General features: G+C 38.1%; 1 protein-coding gene across 1 annotated transcript in view; it reads left to right on the top strand.

Moving 5' to 3' along the window:
* Cntnap2 (contactin associated protein 2) overlaps positions 1 to 27,698 on the top strand; it is a 1,965,545-nt gene that overhangs the window by 1,573,465 nt on the left and 364,382 nt on the right. Inside the window, exon 15 of the mRNA XM_034518882.2 lies at positions 13,037 to 13,164. Within this exon, the coding sequence (XP_034374773.1) occupies positions 13,037 to 13,164 (128 nt within the window). The remainder of the gene's footprint in view (positions 1 to 13,036; positions 13,165 to 27,698) is intronic.

Raw genomic sequence — 27,698 nt, 5'->3', positions numbered from 1 at the left:
TTCAAACACAAACTCTTCTTTATCAGATGTCTTCTGCCTAGTTCCCCAAGGGTCTGTACTTTATGTCTCACAATTGGTTTATTTTTTTCTTTACTAAGTATCTGTCTCCTGCCTACCTCTGCATTGTGTCTCTTTTTGTCCTGGAATGGACATAGTGAAAAGACCCTTTGTCTCACTCTCTTCTGTCCTCTTCTAAGTGCCTGCGTTTCCTTTTTGATCTCTCTTACTCCCTGTGCCAGAGTATTGATATGTTTGAGAAAAAGTCAGAGAGTTAGCTCTCTCTTCCTGCATATTTGAATTGGGCTCATATGGTCATTCAGGAAACATTCAGAGCGACAATACACAAGATGATACAAAAGATACACACCGAGCTGGAAGGGCTCCGTGTCCAGCTGATGTACATTTTAGCCCTGGTTGCTATAAGGTCTTACTATTGTCCACCTTGCCAAAGGGGTATTGTATGCAGGAATGGTATTATTTCTGATGTGTTGTATAGCCTCCCAATAAAAGACATTAAATAAAAGAGTACATTTTTATTGGGTAATATTAAACCATTCACTTCCACATGCACTTACTTTAACCAGCTTGAACAAATTAGTTATTCTCAGTAGATTACCCTCACTGTTAATTCTATAATAAAAGATTCTAGAGATGGTGCATTACCATCACTGGCATTATAATTTTTATTTCAGAATCCTACTAACCGAATATTCATTATCTAATTGTAATTAAAATGCATGATTCTCTTAAGAACGCTTATAACTATTTAAATGAATATGAACTTTATTAAAGGGATAAAAGTAGGATATTAAAATTATTCCAAGAGGGTAAGTTTTATTCTTGAAGAAGTGTAAAACTACAGTGGTAAGAAATAAAGAAAGAACAAGGAAAGGCAACAGAAAAGTCATAAAAATAACAAGCGCATGGATTCCTGATGTGCTATGGTAGAATACAAAGTGTTAACTAATCATACGGTCATGGATAAAATGAACAACACAACAAATACTGAGTAAACTACTTGAGGACTGGAGTGAGAATTTGTTTGCTTTGCTTTCCCCAATGGTAATGCCTTGAAATTCAATGTTAATGCCTTGGAACCCTTTGGACACCCAATAAATACTTGTGAATTCTATCTCAAAGTTATACGAATTTCATGAGTAATTTTTCAGTTTGTAGATGTGGCATTGGGATAGCTTCATGGTTGGGCCCAGTTAAGATGTATAATTTTCATTAGGAGATTAATTTATATGCTCAGAAAAATGAGGTTTTTTATGAGATGATAAAGTTGTTCAGGTGGCAACCAAGCTACAAAGAAGAGTAAGAGCCTGTAAAGTTGACCCTTTTTTGTTGTCTATTGTGAATTCCTTATTGTTATACAGAAAGGTCACCATTCTCCAATTCTTTATATTTTCTTTAGAGTTCATGTACTATATTTTCCTTAGCCTATTATTCCTTTAAAATTTTATTTATTTACATCCAAATGCAATGCATGCTCTTTTGTTGGTAACTCAGTCTCTGGGAGCTCCCATGGGTCCAGGTTTGACCTTATTGGTTTTCATATGGAGTTGTCATTGCCTTCAGGGCCTTAAATCCTTCTCCTAACTTTCAATTCTTTACTATAGACATAGAGAGGCCATCCCTCTCCAACTCTTTACTATATATGTAGAGAGGCCATCTCTTTCTGCCTCTTTACTATGTACATAAAGAGGCCAACACTCTCCAATTGTGCGAGCACTTTTGTGTGTGTGTGTGTGTGTGTATACATGTACATATATTATTATTGTATAATATAATATAATATAGAGCTGTAAATATTATATATATATATATATATATATATATATATATATCACCACTTCTTTATTACATACATAGGGAGGCCACATTTCTCTTCATCTCTTCAATCTTTACTCCACACATTCAGCAGCAACCCCTCTTTGCCTAGGAGGAACTATAAATCAAAGACAACTTTCCTTATATACATTGTAGAATTGTATTCTAATCATGCCAATTATTGACACAAATGCTCATTGTAAGGAGTGGTGGTCATGACTTTATATTACATGGTGCCATGAGAAGGTGCCATTGTGTGTGTCACTTAAGTGCATATTAATAATTTCCCATGTATTAATAATATTAACTGTATGCTGACCACATGATAGGCACAATACTATGTAACTTGGAGTCAGCTACCTTGTTTATATATCAACAAACATGTTTTGACAGGTGAGATAAGGGAAGAATTTCTCCGAAATGGAATATATACAAAGAAAGCACCAAAATGAACAATGTTAGCCAAAAAGATAATTGGAAATCTGAGCAAGAATAAAAACTGTTACTGCATTACCTCCCAGGTGACTGGAAGCCCAGATACAGGGGAGTTGAGACCCCAATGTGGGTTCTATTTAAAGAAGGGACCAGGTGGGTTCTATTTAAAGAAGGGACCAGAACTAGAAATTATACATTCTCTAAAAACTATGATAAGCTAGCAATGATTTTTCCTTCTGAGCTATAAATATTATAGATGGAAGCACACAATGTAATGATATAACTTGGTCATTTTTATATAATGGTCCACCTATAAAATCATCACTTAGATCAAGCTGTGGACCATAATCCTTAGCTGATGCCAGTAAATTCCAACAAAGAAAACTAAAGTTCTGACATCTAAGACAACAGATTATTTGTGCCTGGTTTTGATCATTATGTAAATAGAATCACAGACACAAACCATTGTGTTTTGCAATTTTTCTCAATGGTATAGAGTTTATCCTTATGTTAGAGTTACTTTAATGGTTGCCATAACAACACACATGACAAATTAAAGTTAAAGTCTTATCTTTGGCTTATATGTCCAAAATATGTTCCAGGACCATCATCATGGAAAGGCCTGGCTGCAGGGGCATGAGGCGGTTCATCCTGTTGCACCTGCAGTTGGGAAGCAGTGAGATGAAAGGTGGTGTTCAGGCTCAATGTCTCCTTTGTATTCATCTAAGATTCCAGGTCACAGAATGGCGCTGCCCATATCTAGGGGAGATAGTCCCACTTGAACTAACCTTATCTAGATCCTCCCTCACATGTATGACCACATGTTTGTTTCCATGGTGATTCTAGATTCTATCAGGTTGACAATCAAGATCCTACTATACTTTATCTTATTGCATGCCTGTTTTCTATTATTATATGAGTATGTCACAATTTTTATCATCTTTTGTTAATGAACATCTGAGACACATAGCTTCTCCCATTTTTGAAAAGAAAATTTATTTAATTAGTTATGTTAATAAGTCCTGGTGGCTAGACTACCATAGTTGCTTAAGATATATAGAGTCTGTATTAGTCACCTTTTTTTGTCAGTGTGACAACAATGTCTGATGGAAACAATGAGAGGAAATAATTTATTTGGGCTCAATTTCAGAGGACTCAAAGTCAACATTGGTTGGCCTTAACATGTTGGTAGTAGCAAGAGACAGAGGAAAGATGTTCACTACATAGCCATCCAGAAAGCAGAGAAAGAAAATGGGCAAATAGGAGGAGGTGAGAGCAAGACATGGCCCCCAGGACCATAATTCTAAGTTACTTCCTACAAAGTCCCACCTTATTCTTTCATCAAGCTTTATTAATGCCATCATATTACCAATTCATTAGAGCATTCATTCATTCATTCATTCATTCATTAGGTTGGAGCATTCATGATCTAATTATCCCTAGAGACGCTCAGGCAGGCATACTCAGAGGTACACTTTACTAAGTTCCTAGGCATTTGACAATCAAAATGAACCACCCCATTATTGCTGGTTAGTGGGAATGAGCATAGGGTGTGAAACACGGCCTCCATAATTAATTAATATGTTAAGAACATGCCAATCTTCCATTTTGCTCTTAATCTCATGTATTAGTTTGAAGATCTGGAAATGATTTTCCACAAAGCTATATCTAAGAAGCCTCTGGATACCCAAAAGTACTTCTTGGACAGTCATGGTGCTAAAAATTGTGCATCAATAAATTAAAATGTATGATATAAAAAGTTTCTTTTCCAAAATGCTAGATTAAACAAAGTTAAATATACTTGTATCCAATCAAGAGTTTCTCATAGTCATTATAATATAGTTTTGAGCCTCCAAGGCTGATAATATATATTAAGTATGCATAGCATCAACACATGGGATGTCAAATATCTTTTTTTCCAAACTTATTTCCAGAAACCCCAAATCCCAAAAGTAACCATGATCTTTATGAAATAAATCATGTCTAGGTAAATTTTGTCTATTAAATCTTTAAGCCCTAATGTGACTGTATATGAAGGTAGGGCTTTTAGTAAAGTAACTAAGGGTAAGTGAATTTATAAAAATGGACCCATGATTCAATTTGGTTGATAACATTATAAGAGGATATGTGAGAAAGCCCCCTTCTCTCTTTTTGCACATGATCACAGAAGAAATGTCATGTGAGGACACAGTGAAAATGCAAGCTAAGGACAAGATTCATCGAAAACTTACCTTAATGTCATCTTGAGATAAATTTTCCCCCCTTCATTATTTTGAGGAAAAGAGAACAGTGTGTTTCTTATTTCAAGGTGTCCAGAGCAGAATACTACAACTCTCTTGAAGAAGACTTAGAATTGCTCATCAAAATAGTGTATATCTCAAGGAAATGAAATAACACATCATTTCCAGGCTTATTTGTATCATATCTTAATTACTTTTCTATTAATTCAAAGAGACACCATGAACAAGGTAACTTATAAAAGGGGAATTGCTTTTAAGTTTCATAGGATGAGTACATGCCCATCATAGCATGGAATAGGAGGCAGGCATGGCACCAGAACAGTAGTTGAGAACTTACAACTGACCCATGAGGCAGAGAGAACCATCTGGGAATGGCATGAGCTTTGAGACCCCTCTTCTACAAGGCCACACCTCTCCATCCTTTTTAAACAGTTCTACCAACAGAGGACAAAGCATTCAAATACATGAGCATATAGAGCCATTCTCAGTCAAACCACCATACATCACTTTCCTCATCTTAGATTAGTGACAACTGGATACTCTATAAAAATCATGTAGTAATTTCTCCTTCTGCATTTTCAAAGGGGAAAGATAAGTTTACACTTGCTTTATTCACTCCCTAAAACTAGATGAAGAATTTTTGCATTACTAAAGTACTAATATAGCCCTGCCAGGTAGTGCCCTCACTGTTTTCTTTGGTGGAAAGTACCATCTATTGATAATGATATAGTTCCATAACTTCTCTTCTGAACAGAAGGTTTATCTGTCGTCTAATAAGTTGGACAGAATTATTATAAATGATTTGCTCTCAAGATTGCAAAGAAAATTTGCCAAAAGAACTGACTTTGATTCTTTTCAAATCTAATGAACTGAAGTTTTAGAATATTCCTGAGTAGGTTACTGAATTTCTGTTTTCTCTGAACCCAAGATCCAGCTGTGTGTGACAAGCCACACAATTGAAACCCTCATAATGAGATATTCCAGAAGGTTCTTATTCCAATCATTTCCTCTGCTGACACAGGAGGAACCAAAATCCTTTCCCCAAAATACGTTGATGTCACATTTCAGAAAAGCTGTGTGCTTAACTGTCAATGATTGACATTATGCTTTAGGATGTGCTCCTTGTTCATAGTATCCCAAACAAGAGGATGCTGGAGATTTGCTCCCAGCCATTAAAAATCCTGTTCCAATCTATCTGCCCTAGAAGTCATAGGTGCTATTCAAGGTTTGAAAATAATATTGACAAATTAATTGCAGATGTATGGGATAAAATGCAAATAGCTGTATCAACTCTGCATACAAAATGCTGCGTGCCAAAGTCGCTGTGAGTTCTACCAGATGCTTTTGCATTCTCACATTGACTCCAAAACAAGAATGTGGGGATAATCTCTACCCTCTCAATTCCCATTGGATTATGAGCCACTGAACTTTTTCTCCATCTCACCACCATAGTTCCCTTTCACACTCAAAAATGGTTACCACATTTCCATGTCTGGTATGTCCTGTGATGTTTTTGATACCCGACATTTTACAACATTTAACAGAAATGGCAATTTTTCCCTGACAGATGCTTTTGCCTTTTCTCATTTCCATTAGCCATAATTCTTTTGGGTTCCTTCCAAATTTTAGATCATTTATTGTGGATCTCCTTGATTCATCTTTCTCCCTTCATGCTGGAGTCTGATAGCAAACTTAAGCCCCATTCCTGGCTACCTCTGATTCACAGTGCCAGTTCCTAAGTGTCAATTTAAAGGTTTATTTTTATTTGGGCCATCTCATCCTAAAATGTAATGTTTTTCATCATAATCAAAGGGGTGTGTATTTTGCAGACATTTCCATCCCTCAACATCTTCAAGATATTTTATGATAACATAAAAACAATATTGAACATCTTAGGAGCGTCACATACTTCAAACCCCAGTCAAAAAAAAAAAATGGTCCTTACCTTCAAGCAAATCTTTTGTGTCCCCTTCAGGAGCAAAGTGGCCTGTTAGGATGAAGATGGAATGGCAAAGTATATATATTTTTTTAAGTATGGTGTTGGTATGGAAAAGATAGGGACAACCAATAAGAGTAATGTTGGCATGGATTTGTGTTATGTGGAAGTGACTTTGTAAGGGTGGCTACAGTAAGAAAAGGAAACACTTCTCAGTTAGAAGTAGAATTCTTGTCTCATTGGAAAATAGTACCTGTTAAGGTGGGAAAATCCATAGAATAAAAGCTCACAGCATATCGTCCTCCCTTCTAGGACCAAATGCATTAGGACAGATGCTCTTTTGAACAAACAAAGGTAACTAAGCAAAAATTATGGTGGAAAGGTCTGTTCATTATTTTCATAATTGAGGAGATTTATGTACAATCTATTAAAGAGCTGGAGAATTACCTTGGTCCTTGGCACTTGGATGAGAAAGCCCAACATCAAGGACTCCACTCCTAGAAGCCATTTCCAAAGAATGAAACAAAGACTATTTGGATTAGTGAATGTTTAATAAACTAGGTATGTAATAATATCCTCCAAAGGTCACCCAGCCACACCCAAGGATCATTCAGCCAAGAGAAGGGATGTGAATTAAGCAAAAGGCAGTCAAGGTAGACATACACACACTGGCAGAGAGCAAAGAACTGAATACCTCTTCTCTTTCTTCATTAAAATGCATATTGAGGTGAGCATGAACCTTAGGCAGGAAAACTGCATTCTACCTGGTTAGGCTATCAAAGGAAGAAAAAAAAAAATCACACCTTACAACTGTGGACTTTTAACTGTAGTGCAACCACAGGTTGTGCTGTGCAGCCCAAATCTCTGGAAGGATGTTTGAGGTAGGAGGTGGCTAACCACATTTATTATTACCATGAGTTTATCCATTAGCTTTTGTTAGGTTTAGGCCGCAAAGGGGCAGTCAATTGTAAGGTCATCACTTTAATCTTTTAGCTTTGTGGTCGATGGCAACCCTTGATCTTGGTTCATCTTTACCCTAGAGTTACAAGCCCCAACCTGCTCAACTGTTTCTCATTTGGTTCCTTGTTTACTTAGTGGTTTGTTTTGCTTTGCTTTTTGAGACAGGCTCATATTCAGTAGCTGTAGCTCATCTGGAACTCACTATGTAGATCAGATTGGTCTCAATCTTGTCTCTCCCTGTCTTAGGAGAAAAGCTGGATTATAGGCATACCCTACCATGTGCAGGTCTGGTTAACTTTTACCTATGTTGTGACAGGCAGTTCTGAGACATGCTTGCTGAAGTGTTGGCATTTGAAAGGTAGAAGTCACATCTTTGAGAATCTACCTCCTCTCTCAATTCCTCATCCCCTTGCCTTCCCTGACAGAAACAAGAATGGACTCATTCATACCAGAATCAAAGTAGATAAAAATTCATACCCTAAGAATAGCCTAGGTTTGGAAAAATGTTATAGCCAAAAGAGAAGTAGTAAATTATGTTTCTTCAGGGTGTAAAATAGGTTTTCAGAGATACCTGGGTCATCAGCTGTATCAGTATCCTTTCCTTCTTCAAATGAAGCCACAGAAACCTGGCCATTCCTGGAGAAGTCTGAGAGGCAGATAAGAAAGGCTGATTTGCACAGCCATTGCTGTAGCCCTCACGAAGTCCCTATCACCAGCTTGAGAAAGCAGTGGTTTGGACTGAGAAAATGAATCAGATTGCTTGGTCATGTCTTTTGGAGTCAGAGAAATAAAAAGCCCACCTGAACTACATCATTCAGAATATCCTTGTCCGGTTTTAAGATGGAGGTAGACAGAGGTGCTGGCAATGGAAATGGCCTTCCCTTTCAGAGCTCCATGGAAGGATAATGTAGGCTGCACTTTGTGGGCCACATAGAAAATGTGATATAAAGCCAGTCAGAAATAACTTTTAAAGCATCCCACTAAGGGTTTGTGGGAAATACCTCAGTCACTAAAAGAACTTTCCTTGCAAGCATAAAGATCTCAGTTTAGATACTCAGCACTGGAGAGTCGGGAAAGGCATATTCCAGGGTTTGATGGCCAGCCAGACTTGGGTAAGTTCCAAGCCAGTAAGAGACACTGTCTTAAAAAAATCAAAGTGTATGCCATCTCAAAAAACGGAGCTAAGACTGTTTTCTTCAAATTTCTAAATTCCCCCAAATTCATGTGCACACATGCACACGCAAACACATGTGCACCTGCACACACACACACACACACACACACACACACACACAGACAAAAGAATCTCTCCAAAAGTCTACCGAGCCATACTCAAAGGCCAATAATCCATGAGAAAGAACATGGTCAGGCAAAAACAGGTCCGATGGCCAGGTGCATGTGACATTTCAAATTTTGCATCTTTTTGTTTATTAAACACATGGGTGAAGCACTGAGAAAACCATGTTATTTACCCTGTGTTTGAAAAATATTCCAAGTCAAGATAAGGGATGCTTTCTTGTCAACTAAGTTTTGAGATGCCAGGCATTGACTATGACTTGCTAGATATTCTGAGACACAGAAATTGGCAGAAGGCTGATCATCAAGTATTCCCTCTTGCCATGAGTTAAAAAAACATAAGCAACTCTTGCATAGATTAAAATATAAATATGGATGGGCAGATTAAATTGTAAGTAGTTCAAAGCAGTCTTCCACCCAGTGAGACAAACTTTCCTATGGAATAAAACAATACATTCCTGTATAACTTAAAGGAAGCCAATTGAAATTCTTTCAGGATAATTTGAGAAATACAAACACACGTCATCTCCTCAAGTTTTAAGTGTTGGAAGTTTCTATGTTTTTATTAGCTCAGCTACTAATCAGTGGAGAACATAAAACCAAGCATTGTTTTATTCCTAACCTGGCTCCTGAAAAATGAAGAAGGTTGTTAAGTAGATCATTCCCTAGACATTCCTGTTCTCAATGTTCATTACTGTTCTGGGAAAACCCTAGAAGGCCAGGAAGACCTATCCTCAATGGGTTCACATCACAAAGGGCCTCAAAGGTGGTATCGTCCATGGACCAGACTCATGAAAAATAGATCCAATATTCATGATTTTTATGTACATGGAAGTATATCAAACTTGTTCCAATAATAATTACTTGTTTTAAAATTAAGAACATAAAAGCATAAGCAGAGGGCCTAATAATTTTACACCTAGGTAAAAAAAATGTTGCCCAGGTAAATTAACCAACTTTCTGATAGAGAACATTTTAAAGACTTACCTTTAAGTTTTGTACACCTTGGCTATTTTAGTCATATCTAAATTTTTTATTGAATATTACCTTGTAAAGAAATAAACTCTTAATTAAGGAAAGTTAAACTTACAGAAGTAAATGGTTCAAGATCATTCAAGGAACTCAATAGAAGAAAGGTTTTCTTTTTCTTCTCTCCCCCATTAATAATAAACTCATTCTGATGACTGTTTTGGAATTATATCTTGTTAATGTCTATGTGTGTTTGTGTATTTATCCAGTCATAAAATACATGAAGCCAACTACCTTTAGTTACCTACTTGTGTTTATTTTATAAAGTTCTATAAAACACCATGTCTGTCCTCAGGGAGCTTGCATTCCAGAAAGGCAATTCAGAGAAAACCATTTTGCATAAAATCTCAAAATGATGACGGGGGCTTTTCTAAGAGACTCTAAATGAAACAGATAATTGTCTAGCATTTATAAAAGGTCTCATCTCTTCCCACTGAAAAGAAGTAATTGAGTCTGTAATTACTTTCATTTCATAAGGGACATAGTCATGGGTACTAAAGATCTAGTTGTGACGGGTGTTTTCTTAATTGCTCTAATTGCTTTATAGGGAACACCATCATATAGCATTGAGGAGGTTTCAGTAGTCAGTGGTAACTAACGACATTATTGAAAGTATTCAGAAACTTTTACTTTGTTGTGTGTTAGAGGCTCAGCTGTTGTCTCCTTGTGGCAGTAGTAGCTCTTTTGTGATAAATGAGCAAGGGCCTTGCCTACCTATACACAAGAACCATTGGGGAGCTGGCAATGCTTCTCCATCTTGGGATGGCAAAGCATCCCTGGAGAACATTCTGTGGCCTCTGCCCAACCTGGTTACCTCAAAGAGGCCCAAAAACCTTATTCCCTCTTCTCATATTATTCATAGGGATCCATTGAGAAAAACAAAATCATCAAAAAAAATCTAATTAAGATATTTAATTGTATTTTATTATCAATTCTAGACTTGGGCACCATCTCATTATATATTCTATGAAACAGAATAAATGGGTCAGTGATCTCAGCAGAAAGGGTTGGCTTTATAGGCAGGAAAGGACTGAATGAAGCAGAAATCAACAGAAAGCAGATGGGTCCTTGCAAAAGTATTCTTTACAGAATTAAAGTAGAGAAGGGTTCCTTAGGACCCTGGTCCAGAGGAATTCCCCCTCTTGTTGGTGGCTGGAAATCTCCTTTCTAGAAAACTGGCCTGTGCTATTCTATGGCAATTGGCACAGGGAAGTCCATGCTGGGACAGCCTGTTCTGCTGTAGCATTAGTCCAAGCAATGGCCTCCCACATATTTCTTCAACAGCCTCACTGAGGTGTTGCTTCTGCCAAGACGATGGGAAAATGGTTTTCTCAGCATTCTCTGGCAGGCTCCCCAAGTCTCCCTAAAAGCTTCCCTAAGAAAAAGGTGTTTCTCTCTGCCAGCATTTACAGGACAGATCTCTGGAATGGGAACTTTCATAACATCTGGTAGCAAAACAAGCTCTCTAGAGTGAAAACGTCAGTGTTTGTTTTTAAATAAAGATTTTTTTAAATGTTTCCACTGAGCTTAGGCAAGACTGAGATGCTTGTCTGCAGGCTTGTTTGTTGTCTCCACAAATAGGGGATGAGCAGCTGAGTATTCTCAGGAAAGCTGTACTGGAATAGAACAGTTCTAGGATGGACCCAGAGACTCAAGTTTTACTTCTGTAGCTAACAGTTCTGATAGACCATGCAAGAGTCTGAGTCAGATCTCATCTGAGTTGGATGGCAGAATTCCTCTACTGTACAAACCCACTATCACATATAATTAGTGTATTATGCTAACATGATAAATAGTACTTAATGTCTTCCCTAAATTAGATTGACCTGAATCTCTAAAGGTCATTGATTCCAACAAAATCATGTTTGCACAACACTTTATGTAAAAAAAAAAAAAAAAAAAATTCATGCAAGGTCCTAAGAAGAATATTAGGTATATCCTTTTGAGGGACAACTTCTCTCAAGGTAGGTTCTGAAAAGTCTCATCAGAACCTGTGCCAATCAAACCATCTACTGCTGTGGATTCGTTTCTGTAGGCAAAGTGAGATCCAATGTTCTTTTTCATAGTATATTTTATATGTATCACTTTGTAACTTTAAATCCTGTGGATTCTATTCAGATACTTGACCAGAATAGATTGAGAAGGTAACTTTTTCATCCTATCTAGGGAGATAATTTTTTTAGTGGATTTTTTTTTCTGATTTAACAAAGATTATCAGTTTTGTAACAATGAGCTATACTCTAGGAAAGCATCAATAGAGCAGTCCAATCTGGGTGTAAAGCAGGTCTAGTACTCACTTGGTGTGGTGTGTGATGGCATAGGAGCAATTGTATGTAAAATTCTGCAGACATTCTTGAATTTGGGATGTTGTGTGTAACTTCAATATTAAGATTAGTTGAGTGTATCTTCATAAGTATGATCTCATCTATAACTGAGAATTATACAATAAGGGTCTGACACACTACATTGTGTAATCCCACACCCAAAAATATCTAGGCAGTACTGATTGGATTTAGTAGATTATAAAGAAAAAGGACATATAAAAATGGGAGGGGTATGAAGAGTTCAGGTAGATCTGGGAAGAGTTATTGGGTGGGAGGGGAGAAAATAATATTATAAAATGCATTGTATGAATACATGAAATTTTCAAATAGTAAAAATTTATCTAATTAAATGAAGGTATAGGATCAAGCTAGAAAGTATCAAACAAGGTAACTACAGGGTAAACAGAATAACCCAGGCAGAAATCCAAATAGGGCCAGCTCCACTCCTCCTTAACCATAGAGCCTGATACTTATGGAGCACCTGCTCTATGCTGGAGACTTCCATGAACTATTTCAGTTCTTCAAGTAAACATGGAGAAACCAAGAAACAAAAGATATCCCATATTTAGCTGATGCACAGCAGGAAAGAAAGTCTCCACAGGAATTGCTTCAAATGAATTAAAGAGACAAAGATTTCTGTTTGGTATTTCATTCTGGTGACTTTGTTGAACTTTCCATTAACTCTGCATGTGATTGCCTATGGCGCATGTGGTTTGGTCTAATTTCCACCTAAAATAGCCAATGGCTTATTAGTTATGAGTTCTGGAAATCAGAATGTCAGTTCTATTTTCTATCAGATGACCACGCCAGAGTTGCATCTGAGCCACGATCTGAGCAATTACTGGGGAATGAGAACAAACTCTATTTGGGGTTTTATTCAGTACATTTCTGAACAACTATTAAAAATGCCATCAGTGATCAGACAACATAAGCTATAATTCTAACACAGCCTCCCCATGTTTTTCTGTCTCCCTGTGATTCAGGAGGAAGGATGCTGGCTTCTTATCCTACAAAGATCACCTGCCAGTGAGCCAGGTGGTGGTTGGAGATACTGACCGACAAGGTTCAGAAGCCAAGCTGAGCGTGGGTCCCCTGCGCTGCCAAGGAGACAGTAAGTTTGCCCAGCAGCTGTGGCTTGCACTTCCTTATCACATTAAAAATAGTGTTTCCAGGCTGCTCAGAAGATGCCAGAAAACATGTGTGTTTTTCAAAAAGCATCAAGCAACACAAGCAGGACCAATAGAGAGCTACACGGATCTTTATTGCAGAAGAGGGTGTGTCCAATATAGAAACCTCAATTCAGGGATAAGATATGGATACCCATCTTCTTCATTTATTCATATGTAACAAGTTTGACGACCTAAGCTTATGGTAGTATAAATAGCAACGCTAACAGCATAAAAGTGCCACTCAACAGCTGGGATTCCACTGTGTGCTGCTGTTAATGCCATTAGCATGACTATTTATATCACCATAAAACTGAGTTTATGGTGATATAAATAGTAGCATTATAGCTTAATGTATTATTGTAAACTTGGATTATGGCCATATAAAGTTTGACATTATAGCTATCAAATTCCATCATCATCAAAGCTTGATGGTCCCTTAAAAGGCAAAGACTGTTTCTGTAACCACGTCCTGCTTTCAGGCTTAGGTACCACGGAGAGGAATTGGGGGCTGCTAACTTGGACAGTGGGAGGTAAGAAAGTCAACATGATGATCCCACTTAATTAAGGGCCCCATTCAGGTTTTATGTTGTTTGATACCCTTCGGTGTACTTTATGTGCAGTGGGAGGGGAACAAGTGGAAAGTCGCTATGGGGATTCAGCAACTAGCATCCTGGGCATCATTTCCCTCCATTTCCTGCACATGTGATTCAGGCAACACTCCTGGGAGTTCTGTTCTTTTTGTGGTTGTATACAAGGCAATGTAAAACCTAGATTCCACTCCCTCAATAACAGGCTTGCTCAAAGACCCCAGGCAAGCCTCTCCACTATATCAGCTGTGGTAATGAGAATACCACCTGCATCCCGATGCCTCGTGGGGAGGCTATAAAGGTTTTTAGTGCCTGAGTTTGGATTCCTCCTAGCAAAGCATTATGTGAGATGGAATATTCTTTATACCTTCTATAAATCAGTGGACAATTAGGCCTACTCAATGATAGATACTTGTATCCACTCAAAGAGGTGTCCTAAGGAGGCACACTAAGCAGTTTACTGCTTAGTTATTTGAGACAGTCAGCAGCTAAAAGGAGATGTGTTCCTCATACAAACGAGGGGTGGCCTTTGGACTGATCTTTCTCTTCTTATATTGGAAAAAAACGCTACCTACAGAATTGGTCACAAAAGTCTTTATGAAGCCTTGACTGTAAACAATAACACTTTATTTGTGTATCCAGACTTAGTAGGGGAGCTTGGTAAGACATTTGGTTTCAACCCATTAAGAAAAGATACTGGCACAGAACAGTAAATAATATGTATATTAAAGAGATATGCTAAGAAATGAACTATCATGTTCTTTACAGTAGGACTTTCATGTATTGTATGCTGAAAGTAAATTTTATTGTGTCATAATTACTCATTAATATATATGTAAATACCTCTGATTTATTAATTCTAATTCTGATTTTCACTTTTAACTAGAGAAAAGTTCCAATTAAGTGGCTGATAGACTTAGTACCATAAAAATCCAAGTTTTACTATCAAGAGATTATATATTAGAGTATATAATTTTTATACCAAATATATTACTTTCGCTAATATGAGATTGATTTCTTTTTAACAATAAATTATGTCTCAGGAAGAGTTTATCATGAGTGCTCTTTGCACAGCACATGGCTAGGTGATCTGGGAGTAGGAGAAGGTAGTTCAAATGTTTTTTGAGAAATTCACATGAAAAAATGTTAGAATCTACAGATGTTTTATAATTTAAAACTAGGTTTTCTGATAAAACATTATTATAACTGATTTCTCAAAAAGAATGATAAAAGGTACATTTAAGGTAGGAGTTTGTGTGCATGCATGTGTGCGGGCAGACTAGATACTGATTCTGGAGTTCTAGAATATCTCCGTCTGTCACTGTCTACTTTGTTTTTAAGACAAGGTCTGTCACTGAACCTGACACTTACTGTTTTGGCTAGCCTAGGTAACCAGTGAGCCCCGGAGATCTACCTGTCTGGGAACCCCACCACTGGGGTTACAGGTACACAGAGTCATACGCCATCTTTTAAGGTAGTTTCTAGGATTCTAAACTCAGGCCCTCCTGCCTTCTTAGCAAACACATTATCATTTGAGGCATCTTCCCAACCTAGATTCTATCTTAATAAAAGAACAAAATAATGGCTAATAAATGATAAATAATAATAAATGTTCATTTAAGTTTCTATCCAAAATTATATTAGTATGTGTTCTCTAGAGGAAAAGGACTAATAGAATTTAAAATTATAATACACATATAATTAAAAATTACATATATAAAATATGTGCATGTATATATATTCACATATATGTATATACACATATACATATATGTATACACACATATACACATATACATATATATGTATACACACATAGATAGATAGATAGATAGATAGATAGATAGATAGATAGATATAATTTATTAGGATAGCTTAAAGGCTGTAATCTGAATAGTCCAATAATGGCTGTCTCCTCATGGAAAGGCCAAGAATCCAGCCTTTGTTCAGTCCATGAGGCTTAATGCCTCAGCTGGTTTTTCAGTGTACACTGGGATATGGAGGAAGTAGATTCTAACACCAGCTAAGGAATGACTGGGTGGCAGGACAGATGAACTTGCCAGTAAGAGTGAGGGAAGGGAGGCAAAAAGTAAAAGCTTCATTTTTTTCATATGTTTTTTTTTTTTTTTTTAAGTAGACTGACACCAGAAAGTGTGGCCCAGATTTATGGTGAGTCTTCTGACCACAAATAATCCAGTCAAGAAAAGTCCCTCATAAGAGTGTGTTGATGCTTGGGTTTGAGTTGATTCGAAATGAAGTCAAATTTCAACCAAGATTAGATAGACATCACAAGGACCCACCCTTAACCTAAGGAAAACTATTGCCTCATCCACGGACAATGCACAGGTTTTACATAGTTAGGATGATCTAGATTCAGGGAGATGCCTTTACATCATTATTTTATGAAAACACAATGAAGGAACTTATGTGAAATACTTTTATATTTGTGAGACATATTCCTTTCCCCCAGAAAACTGAAAATGGGTTGTATGAAGTTGGCCTGCTAAGGAGCGGTCAGCAATTAGCAACTTACAGACCCAATTTCCCTTTAAGAACATTCTAACATAGGTGGAGTCACAATGAAAGATTCCACGTGGACTCTATTTCCCAGGATTTAGACTTGCCCAATCTCCTTGGACACTTATAACTCCATGTGCAGCACATAAGGCAAACATTCAAACACTGGCATTTCTATAGTACAAATGAACAAATTATTTCTTTTCAAGTGGCATTTACATGACAAATTTCCAAGTCCCCTTGCAAATTCCCTGAAGTTGGAGCAGAGACTAGGAACACAAGACCACCATTAATCTTTGACTCCGTGTTTTTCCTTCTGTCAAAGGCCAGTTAAATTTAAGTGTCTTTGAAAAAAAAAAAATACTCAGCTTGGAGAATTAGACAGATGGTTCAGTGGTTAAGAGCATTTGTTTTTCCTGAAAGCTACTCAGGTTTGATTCCCAACACCTACATGGAAGCTCACAACTCACTGTAACTCCATTTCTAAGGGAACATATACCTTTTGACCTGTCTGGGCACTAGCCACACATAGGATTCATAGACATATTCATATGCAAAACATTTACATGCATAAAATAAATCTACATTTTTAAAAATATTGTGTTGTGTCTTAGCCCAATTCAAGTCCCACCTACCTGCATCATGCTAAAAGGACTGGATTCGTGAAGTTTTTTAAGTCACCTTGTGAGTTTATGCGTTATTTATGGAGATGAGTTTGCTTTAGGATACTTCTTAAGGGCTCTTCAGAGCTTCAGGAAAAGCTGTTTCACAAACAGACAGCTACGTTCCCTCTCTGTGTTTCTCCCTTTTCATCTCTTTGTGGAAAGCAAAAACCTACCACTCCAGCTCTCAGCTTGAGAAGCACAGCATCAGCTACCTTCTAGACATGTGTGGTGCATTGGGCCACAGTTCTAGGCTAACTTACAGAGCATGAAATATTTTCTGGAGCTCCGTCCAACTGTTTCAAGGATGCAGGTAATTTCCTCATGCCTACTGAGTTTCAACTTTCACTGTGATTGATCTGAACTCATAGACCCATGTAATCAAAGTGCAAAACCAAATCGGTACCTTCCATTTAGGGCTGCCCCATGTCTCCTACCACACCGTGAAATACGTAGGCCTTGACAGGGTGGCTGCTGTTGTTTTCCCCTCCAGATACATCCAAATAGAAACCTCCAATCTAAATAAAACTGAAAGGTGACTGGTAATGGATGGCTTGCTATGATAAAAGTTACACATCTCTCTTAAACCACAGGTTTAACATAGGGAAAAACAAGGGAACCACTTCAAGAATCAGAACTCAATATCAGAGTAGACACTTTTCCAACTTAGATATGAGCACATCCTCTGAGGCTGCTGGGAAAATTTCATGAACAACAACAAAAAAATCAGTTTTGAAGGCAGAAATCTTATTCTACTGTATATAGTGACTATAATTAATTGCAGGAATACAGGATTTGCTGGGTAATTGTTTTGCTCTCGGCCATATGAAGTAAAGATTTACCATCTAGCCTTTAGGGATATAGACTTTAAACAATTAATTAGGAGAAAGTTTGCTACACAGGCAAGCCTTTTCACTAAACCTAGGCAGAAACAATTAGAGGCGTGTGTTACCGGAGACGGCTTGCCATCCACACCAGAAACAGCTCAGGAAAAGGGAGCTGACAGACAGGACACTGCAGTCACAAGGCACTCTTAAGATGCAAATGCAATTTCTTGCCACTTCAGAGGTAACTGCGAGTCAAAGATGAAAAAGCAAGACAGGAAAAATATGCAAGTCCAAGTCAAAGTACTGTAAGGACAAAGACAAAGGCCAGTCAGGAAGAAAGAGGTGGTGGTGGAGTCGTAGCCACCTGACTTTGGACATTTGTTCCTTACAAAAGGCATCATCTATGCCAGAGTAATGGAAAGGCCGCACATTCTGTTTGCTGCAAGAATTTTGCAATCCAGGAGCTCAGCCTGCTGTTCCCTCACTCAGAGAGTTAGCGCAAGCCCTGTCTATATGCTGAATGACTACCTATAAAATATTTCCAGTAGGGTTCAGTGGGCTAGGCGAGGGGAGGAGGAAAAGCCAGTTTTCCTTGTGAAGAGATAGCAGCTCCCCAGGCTGCAGAGAGAGTAGAAAGATTGTTTATCTCCCTTTTGCTTTGCTGCCTCAGGGAGGCAAGAGATAAGAAAGGGAAAGGTCCCTGGTACAGGATCTGAATCTAAAGGAAGCCTTTGTGTTCAGTTATTCCTTGATTCTTCCCATTCCTGGCCCCTGTGAGGTGGTTTGCAAATTTATTTCACAGCTAGGTTTAGAAAGGTTCACGTGGTTTCTTTAGAATCCTCTTATCTACCACATTTCATTAGACTTGATGTGAGGATTTGAATGAGAAAGAAAACATGTCTCTTATGTTTTTGGGGGTGCACTGGTCTATACATTTACCAGAAAGGCATTGAAGATAATCTTTCTCCTCTCAACCTTAGAAATAGTTTCTTGCAGCAATCTATGTACCTAAGATCTTCTGGCTCCTTACCTAACCAGAGCTCACCAAAATATACACCATTCTCACCCCAATGCCTGTGTTAGAATGTTCCATATTATGAAAGTGTCTCAACTACCCACTTTATCCTCAGTAGTAAAGGTTTTACTCTCTCAGGGCAGTGGACGATAATTTGGTAGCATATAGCAGTCTCACCAGACTAATTTATTCTAAAATGTGACTGATAGACCCCAGGAATATCTAACTAAACAAAGGCAGTCACTGAGAATCAAGAAATATTGGGGTATAAGGAGCCTCCAACTTCTTCACCTGACTTATTGAATTACAAAGGATAAGCTGGGGTTGCAAGACAAGTTCTGAAACCTCAACATCTTAAGACAATAAATAACTCATGCTACCTGAATTAAGTAGCTCCTTCATCCTTGTGGTATTCTCTCCTCAACAGTGTGAGAGCAGAGAAGATTGGTGGCCCTGCCTGCTCTCTTTCAGAGCCAACTTAGAAATTGCATAAATCTCTTTTGCCCACAAACCCACATGGTTTAAAACTTACCCATAGGCTCCATCCAATCTAACTCTGAGAGTGACTAAGAAGAGTAGCCTTCCTGTTTGACCTACAAGAGGAAGCAGGTGTACACTCTGTATTCTTCCCATCGCAGCAGTGTCTTCTGACAGTGTATGTGGATCCAAAGCTGGGGAAAGGGAAACAGCTGATAAAAGCTTCTCTCCACCTTCCTAACAAGCTTTATTTTGTAATTCTTGAGTTCTAACACTTTATTCCATTAAATGAAATAAATGGTGGCCAAGCAAAGGAGGTTGGCTTTATAGCAGGAAGATTTTTAATGCACTGAATGAGAGAATAGAACATAGATAGGTCATTTCAAAGTTATTTCCCATGCTGACAGGCATAAGGAGAATCATATAGACAAAGGATGCCTTGGTTAACATCAAATCATTACAGGTTCACTTTTGTACAAATTAAAGGATGCAGAGAGTTAAAGCAGAGGGAAGTTCGTTGTGGAGCCCTTGGACTTGCTGAAGAAACTTGGCTTTCTTCCACTCCCTTGACTTCTCACAGGTCAGGTAACCACTTAGCTAGGCTTTAGTGACACAGGACTTTAGAAAATGTACTTCATATTCGATTGTTAGTTTGATCTATGGTTTGTTGGGACCCAGCACAAAAGCTCAAACCAATGGCCTTCTTTAAGTTTTATTCAACATTGTTTATACTGAAGGTTGATTCTGGGAGTGGGAGAAATGAAGAGTAGCTACGAAGAGTGTGATCAACCTCATTTTTAGTAGAGGTGAGATATTTCCCAGTTCTGACTGTGAACTGGGAAAAATAAAAAATATCTCTGATATACTTTAATGTTCTCAGCAATAACACATGCCAGATGCCTAGAAACTATTTGGAAGTTAAAAACATACATCAAGATGGATGTGAAATTCTGTAGCCAGGTTTGACCTTGGAACCAGATTCTGACTTCACAACAAGTATGAACCCAAGTAGAGAAATTTCATAGCCCTGGACTTCACAATTCGCTTATGGAAATCCAGACCCCAAGAGCCTATTTTCCTAAGATTCTTTGCTTCCTCATTAGGAGCTCTTAACTCTTTAAGGACTTCTCTTATATAACACTCCTTGCTCTGGCTTGCCTCACTTCCTAATGCCATCACCATGGAAAGTTGTCTCCTAATTTGGCAGAAGAGAGAGGTTACCTGTGGACAGTCTGTGTAAGGTGATAGTGGCATGTGTTAGAGGAGCACCTTCCTTCCTTCTCCATCCCTACCTTATCATTAACTAAGTCTACTACTTGGGCTTTACCCTATGTGGTTTTTTTTTTTCAAGTCATAGTCTTCTCAGAATAAACATTGAGGGATTAATACCAGAAGACATCCCAGAATGTGTAAATTTGTTTACTAGTAGTAAATAAATCCTGAGAAGATGCTCCAAAGTTTTTTTCTTCCATTCCCATTTTCTTACTATAACAGTATAGGCACATACATTCAAGGCACATGCACACACACATGCACATGCACGAACACACACACACACACACACACACACACACACACACATCTTTAACCAAGAACTAGCATCCCAGCCTCCTATTGGTAGATGAAAAAGTCTCAGAAATAAGCCAATGAAGACTTCTCATTTCACAGATGAGTGAAAGATTGTAGGAGGTTAAGTGACTGGTCCAGAAGCTCACACATGGTTTATGGAAAAGCACAGGTACAGAGAACTTGATATCAACCTATGGCTGGGATGAATTGCAGGACCTATGAGGAAGCTTAGACTGATACTGTGAGCTTGTCTCCTGCCTATGAATTTCTGAGTGACAGCATCACATGGTATGAGTCCTAGCCAAAACCACCTGCTATGAGCTCAACCTGTCTGAAAACCTTAATAATGTACAGTCCACAGCCATGCAAGTCAGAACACAGGGGCATAAAAGATGTAGCTTCTCTTTCTCTCTTTGCTTCCATTTCAAGCAAAAACTTTCTGTTTGTTTATAGCGTTTTTAATCCCGTGTTTTTCTTAATGTCCCAGTCTCCTCTACTATTACCATGGGATGCTTGCAAGTGTGGAGCTGGAGAGGCTCTAGGAAAAACCCAAGACAGTGAAATTCTCAAGCTCACAGCCTAGACTAATTTCCCATTAAAGAACAAGCCCCGGGATGCATCTGAGGTCAGGTCCAATTAACTAAGTCAGCAATTTGTTAATGGAAGAAAGCCTTTGTTTATATCTTCCAGCCTCTTTAGTGAGTTTCAAAATTTAGAAATGATGGGCCATTCCTCTGGGAGGACTCAGTGCTTTAATATTATTTCATCATTCCACTTCAGCATCAGCTGCGAATTCACTGTTGAGATAAAAAGCAAAATGATTACAATTGGAAAAAAATAAGAGTCTATTTTGTAGCTATATGGTAGGTGTGTGGGTGTAAATATGTATTAAGATATACATTTGTGTATGCATAACTCATTTTCTGGTTCGTGATTTCAAATGCTGCCAATATTTTAAAGAATGGCATCCCTTGAGGTAATCAATGGTTTCCAGGCAGGGCTTTGCTGAATGAGTCCCATGTCATCTTATTCTCTTCTTGTATAGTCATCTCTTCCTGAACTGGGTACTCTCTACAAAAATGACAGCATTCCCACAAAGGAAGAATTTATTTTCCATAACTTGGACCCTCATGGTCAGATCTCTCTGCTGAACTTCTCTCATAGATCTCACTATTCACAAAAGAGAACAGGGATTTACTGTTGATTTTACAACTTTCTGCTGTGGGATACTCTGGGAATTGGGAAAAACAGTAGATAAAGATGTTAGCCTATTCCACATTGCACACCAGAAACTGAATCCTACCTGTGACCTGTATTGAGAAAAATGGCACATGACCCCTGGGATCAGTGACCTACAGAGCAAACTTTCTTACAAAGCTGAGGAGGCAAGGCTGGGAGTTTGGATTTGTAGTAGGAAACTGTAAGAGCTTAGAAACATCATAGAATGGTGTTGTGTATCGTTTTTTAAAAATTACCTCATAATTTCATACGTGTATCTGATGAATTTTTGATTATTTTCATTCCCCCACTACCTTGACCAAGGCTTTAGTATTCTTAAATTTTACCTATGATATGAACAGAATATAAACTCTGATCCAGACTTGGAGTGAGCTTGAGACACTCCATGGAGTGGCTGCCCTGTTCAATGGTGGACCATGCTTAGAACAACAGTCTGAAAGACAGCATGAAGAGTGCATGCTTTGGAATCAAGCACCCCTGAAATCAAATCTCAGCTCCCTCCAGGCACCTGTCCCTCTGAATGAGCTCTTACCCTCTCTGGTCTTCTACTTGCCACATCCAGCCTTACTTCCACTAGAGATGAGAAAACCAGAACTCTATCACTTTTTTTCTTAGAGTCACAGTCTCCTCTACTATTCCAAAACAGCCCAATTAGTAACTCCGTTAGTCGGGACTCTCAAACCATTAATGACCTGCACTTCTGCCCTTATGTTATCAATTCATTGTGTAGAGAGCAGCAGGGTCAATACTTCCAACCATTCCACCTTGACTCTGTGCTTATTCTTACAGAAGTCTTGCCTTGTGTGTTGTGTTTGAGCATCATCAGCTAGTCCTTTTAACATGGAACTATAGGGACAATGACTGGAGTTCAGCAGCATTGGCTGAACCCCAGGGCTATGCTATCTGTGCACATAGCCTCTCCTTTTCTTCTCCTTTGCTGGCTCCTACTTGTCCCCTCTTTGCTTAGCATCCTTTGTGACTGCCCCTCAAAGGATCTAGATGATTCTATAGAACACAGCGTGAACCCAAGAATGTAGACTGTTTGTCTTCCAAGGAGTAGTCACAAACAGCTGCCTCTCATCTACCTTGGGGCTCAGCAAACACTCTCCCTAAAAGACCACAAGGACATTGTGTAGTTTTGTGGGCCAGTGATCTCTGTCAGAAATCCTCAGTTCTGTCACTCAAACATTGCCATTGGCAATGTATAAACCAAGCAGCATGGTTGGATGCCAATAGCATTTTATTGATACAAACAGGTGACAGATTGAATTTATCTCAAAGATCATAGTTTGCTACCATTGGATCTGCATGTTTGAAAACAGATTTGTACGCGGTTTTAAAAATGTATAGAATTGTGCCAATGTTCTTTTGATTATTTTAATGCATTTTTTAAACCCAGTTATAATAACTACCACTCATTGCTATACTTTGAATAAGAATTTGCCCTTTATATAAACTATATCACTATCTTTCTTCACACATTGGTGTTTCTTTTTTTTTAATGTATATTTTATTTATTTACATTTCAAGTGTTATCCCCTTTCTTGGTTTTCCCTCCAGAAACCCCCTATCTCATCCTCCCTCCCCCTGCTTCTATGAGAGTGCTCCCCCACCCACCCACCTACTCCCACCTTCCTGCCCTGGCATTCCCCTACACTGGGGCATCAAGCCTTCCCAGGCCCCAGGGCCTCTCCTCCCATTGATGTCTGACAAGGCTATCCTCTGCTATATATGTGTCTGGAGCACACAGGGCACAAGAACAGTGGAGCAGATTAGAACAGAATCCTTCCAGTCCCGATCTGTGCCTAGGAGCTAAGGCTGTCCCATAGTCCTCTGTACCCAAATCCCACCAGGAGAGAGCTGGTCTCCCAGGAGTGCTCTCACTCCTAAGCCTAGAGGTGAGATCATCACACATTAGTATTTCAACTTGCATCCACACAGTATCACACATATTCTCAGCATCTATACAAGGCAATATATAAAAAAGCATCACCTATATCCTGTCTCAGGGTGACTGAAAGGAAGGTCTCAATAGCAATGTAGCTGTAAGTCAGACACATTGAAACACACATAAAACCACAACATTTAAAGGACAGGAACAGGAGAATAGTATGTTAACTGCCAGCCTGGGCTACTTAGCAAGATCCCACCTCTAACCAGAATAAAACAAACAAACCAAAAACCACATAAATACTCTAGACAAAATGTCAGGTTAACTTGGCAACATAAGGCTTTTCCAGTTAGTATCCAGAGAAAATTTCCAAAGCTCTCAATTAATTTTATTGTCTTTTGTCTTACAACCATCTGATGTTTTCCATCACATTTAAGATGCAAACCTTTAAACATATCACAAGGATTTGCATGACCAGTCCTGTCCACCAGTTATAACTCATCCCTCCATTCCAGTTCCTGTTCATCTTGTAAATCCAATATGCTGTTCTTGTGTCCACTTCCAAAACTTTCATTTGTAGTTTCCTCTTCCTGAAACTTATGGGCACAGGCCTCATCTTCATCTCATGATGAAGTTTTCAGTATTAATCTCAAAGGTCTTTCTCCATTGACTTTACTAGAACAGTCCATCAGACCTCATCATCACCTGTTGTATTTTTTTTTTACATAAATTACTTCTGCAAGGCACAACACAGTTCTGACATCAGCTGCCCAAGTCAGGATGGTCCTCACAAAAGCAAGTTCCCAATACCATCCATGTGCCAGTCATGGTCTGGCCAATTATACAAATTTGGAGATGCCTGCTCTCTCTTCAGGCTCATAATTCACGAAAATGACTCACATAATTCAGGAATGTACAGTATTCAGATTTACACTACGAGAAACACAAATTAAGGCTCATCAAGATGATGTATAGAGTGATTCTAAGAGAATCTAGTGCACAGCTTCCATACTTTCTTCACTTGGGGTGAGGGTATGTCATTCTTCTGCCACATCAGTGTGCATCAAAGACCAGCAAACAAAAACTTCATCCAGCTAGAATTTTTCAGGGATATAATCATATATCCATGAGTGGCTATAGCATTTTGTGTGTGGCACAAATTCAACCTCCACAAGTCTAGTCCCAGGAATCTAGAGCAAAGACTAGACACACGGTTTCTTCTACATCTCTTTGTGTGCTTACATTTTCACTCCCATTCCCCATCAGCAGAAGTTGCTTTACCTTAGGCAAAGGTAAAATCTCTGAGCCAAGGATGATTTCCGCCACACTGAACCACTCCAGTGTACCCCTTAGATGAATGCAAATGGTTAACCAACCACAAATGACTTAAATAGACACTGGGTTAACAGTTGAGGCCATGCAGCCAGGTATAGTGTGATGAATTGCACAAAACTGGCACCGACAAGTCTTGTTCCAAGGGTACAAGAGAAGGGCATTTGATTTATATGCACAACTATTTTTAACTTCCACAAGCTTTTTGTACATTTATTCATCTTAACCAAATGAAAACTTTTATTCTTTTGTACTCTGGAAATCCCTTGAATCTGATGATTATCTTCAAATTAAAGATTAAAACAAAACTCTATGGCTAAGTTTTTATACTTTCTCTGGCAATTCTAAATTAAGATGCACATGAAATATTGAATTTATAGAACCCATTGTTTAATCTAAATTAGATTAACCCTCCTGGCCCCTCACAGATCCAAGTGAGCATTCCATGCTTTTGTTTATCCATGACTCAAGGTTATTACTGACAAAATTACAATTAGTCAGTACTTCAAACCTATTGTTTAGGTGCAAAGCTGTGAGCTATAAACCACCTCACTCTGGTGTAATTAAAACTATGTTCCAGTTCACCTACTTTAAGATGCCTACTTGGCTCTACATAAAGCTTCCTTTCACAGTCCTGACTACATGCAGGCCTCGAAAACTTGGAACTTTATGAAAACAAACTTTATGGCTTGCCATAAAGTTTTCTGAGAGTTCCTCAGTGGCAATCTTATCATCATCAGGATTAGAAATAAACTATAGTAAGTCACAGGAATAGTGAAGTACAGCAATAGTCAGTACTCTCCAAAGAGAATCGTCAGTACACTGGGGACTAGCCTGGGCTACATAGCAAGATTCTGCTCTGAAAGAGAAATATCATTAAATCATAGAATATTTATTATGTTCTTTAAAATAAAACCTGATTCAAAATTCAGAAAAACTATATGCATAATAAATAATGCATTTGCATTTGTACCCACCCACTGCCATGACAAACTGCTATTAGGAGTGAATGTTTAGGGATGACTCGTCAATTAGGAGCTCTGGCCACTTTTCTAAAGGTCCAGAGTTCAATAGTCAGCACCCATGTGGTGGCTTATGATCTCCCATAGTTGTAGTCCCAGGGGCTCAGACTCCCTCTTCTGGCCACCTTGGGTACCTATATATACATACGTGAAGCACACAAACTCATGCAGACAGAACAAAATGAAAAAAATTGACAGAATGAATATTCAGTCCCAAAGTAAGAAGGAAAAAAATCTCCTATTATACTCACTAATTTTTTAGGTATATCAGGGGTCAGTTGTTTTAAAGTAAATGTATATTTGCAGAGTGCTGCTTGCAGGGTAGGGTACTAAACCAAAACAAGATTCTCTCAGTCCCTAAGTGTGACTAGAAAAGGAGAAAAGGAGCAAACTAAAGAAGGATTTCTGGGTTTTAATGAAGGAATGTCCTCTTCCCATTAAGATTCTAGCCCTGTCTCTTCCATGCATGGTTTTCTGAACTCACACAGAAAAAAAAAAAAAAAAAACAATGAGGAGGCTCAACAGTGTTTTCTGTAATCCCTTTGTCTAATGCACTAAGTATTCCTTAATTCAATTTTAGTAGATTACCCTAATCAATTTTTATGGTATTTAAACCTGCAGGAATTTATTTTATTATGCTGAATTTGATGCAAATTTAAGACTTGTACTTAAAATATGGCCTTTAATTTAATGGAAATGAGATATATGTATCTGTTCTGGGTTTTTTTTCCATTGATATTCTGAGAGAATAAGATAATGAGCTTGAGAAACCATGATTGCTGTGTGATAGCTTCATTTTCTTCATTTGGTTTGGCCAAAGATATAAAGTTAGCCTGAGAAGTCTTCACCTAAAACAAAAGGAAAAGAAAGAAGAAGGGAGGGAAGAAGGAAGTAAGTATTTGAAAAATATTGTGTTATTATATAATGTCTAGAAACTGAATTTGTGAAAATAAAGAACCATGCAGATGTGTTAAAGCTTGAAACACTCTGATCTTCATGGATATTTATTACTTAAATGAATTTCTTCTTTACTGAGACCTTTTTATGTGACAAAACTTTCCTCTTAACTATTCACATTACATAAGGAAATTCCATCTCTCATTGTTTAAATATTGTGACCAATTGGATATACTGAAATTATGTTTGTGTCTTCTTGACAAAAAAAAATAGGGCAATTTGGTTGATTTGTGCTGATGATCCCAATAAGAAACTAAAATTTCAGTGTAGTACATTAATTAAATTAATACAAAATTTGAATTTTGTATGTCTGCCAGAAATCAAGCCAAACTTCAAGGTGGCTTCTAATAAAGTTGATGTTACTGCTATCCTTTTTAGGTG

The sequence above is a fragment of the Arvicanthis niloticus genome, chromosome 15 (assembly GCF_011762505.2).
Source record: "Arvicanthis niloticus isolate mArvNil1 chromosome 15, mArvNil1.pat.X, whole genome shotgun sequence".
NCBI classification, from domain to species: Eukaryota; Metazoa; Chordata; class Mammalia; order Rodentia; family Muridae; genus Arvicanthis; species Arvicanthis niloticus.
Note: the sequence above shows the minus strand (reverse complement) of the source record. Positions and strands in the feature narration are given on the sequence as shown.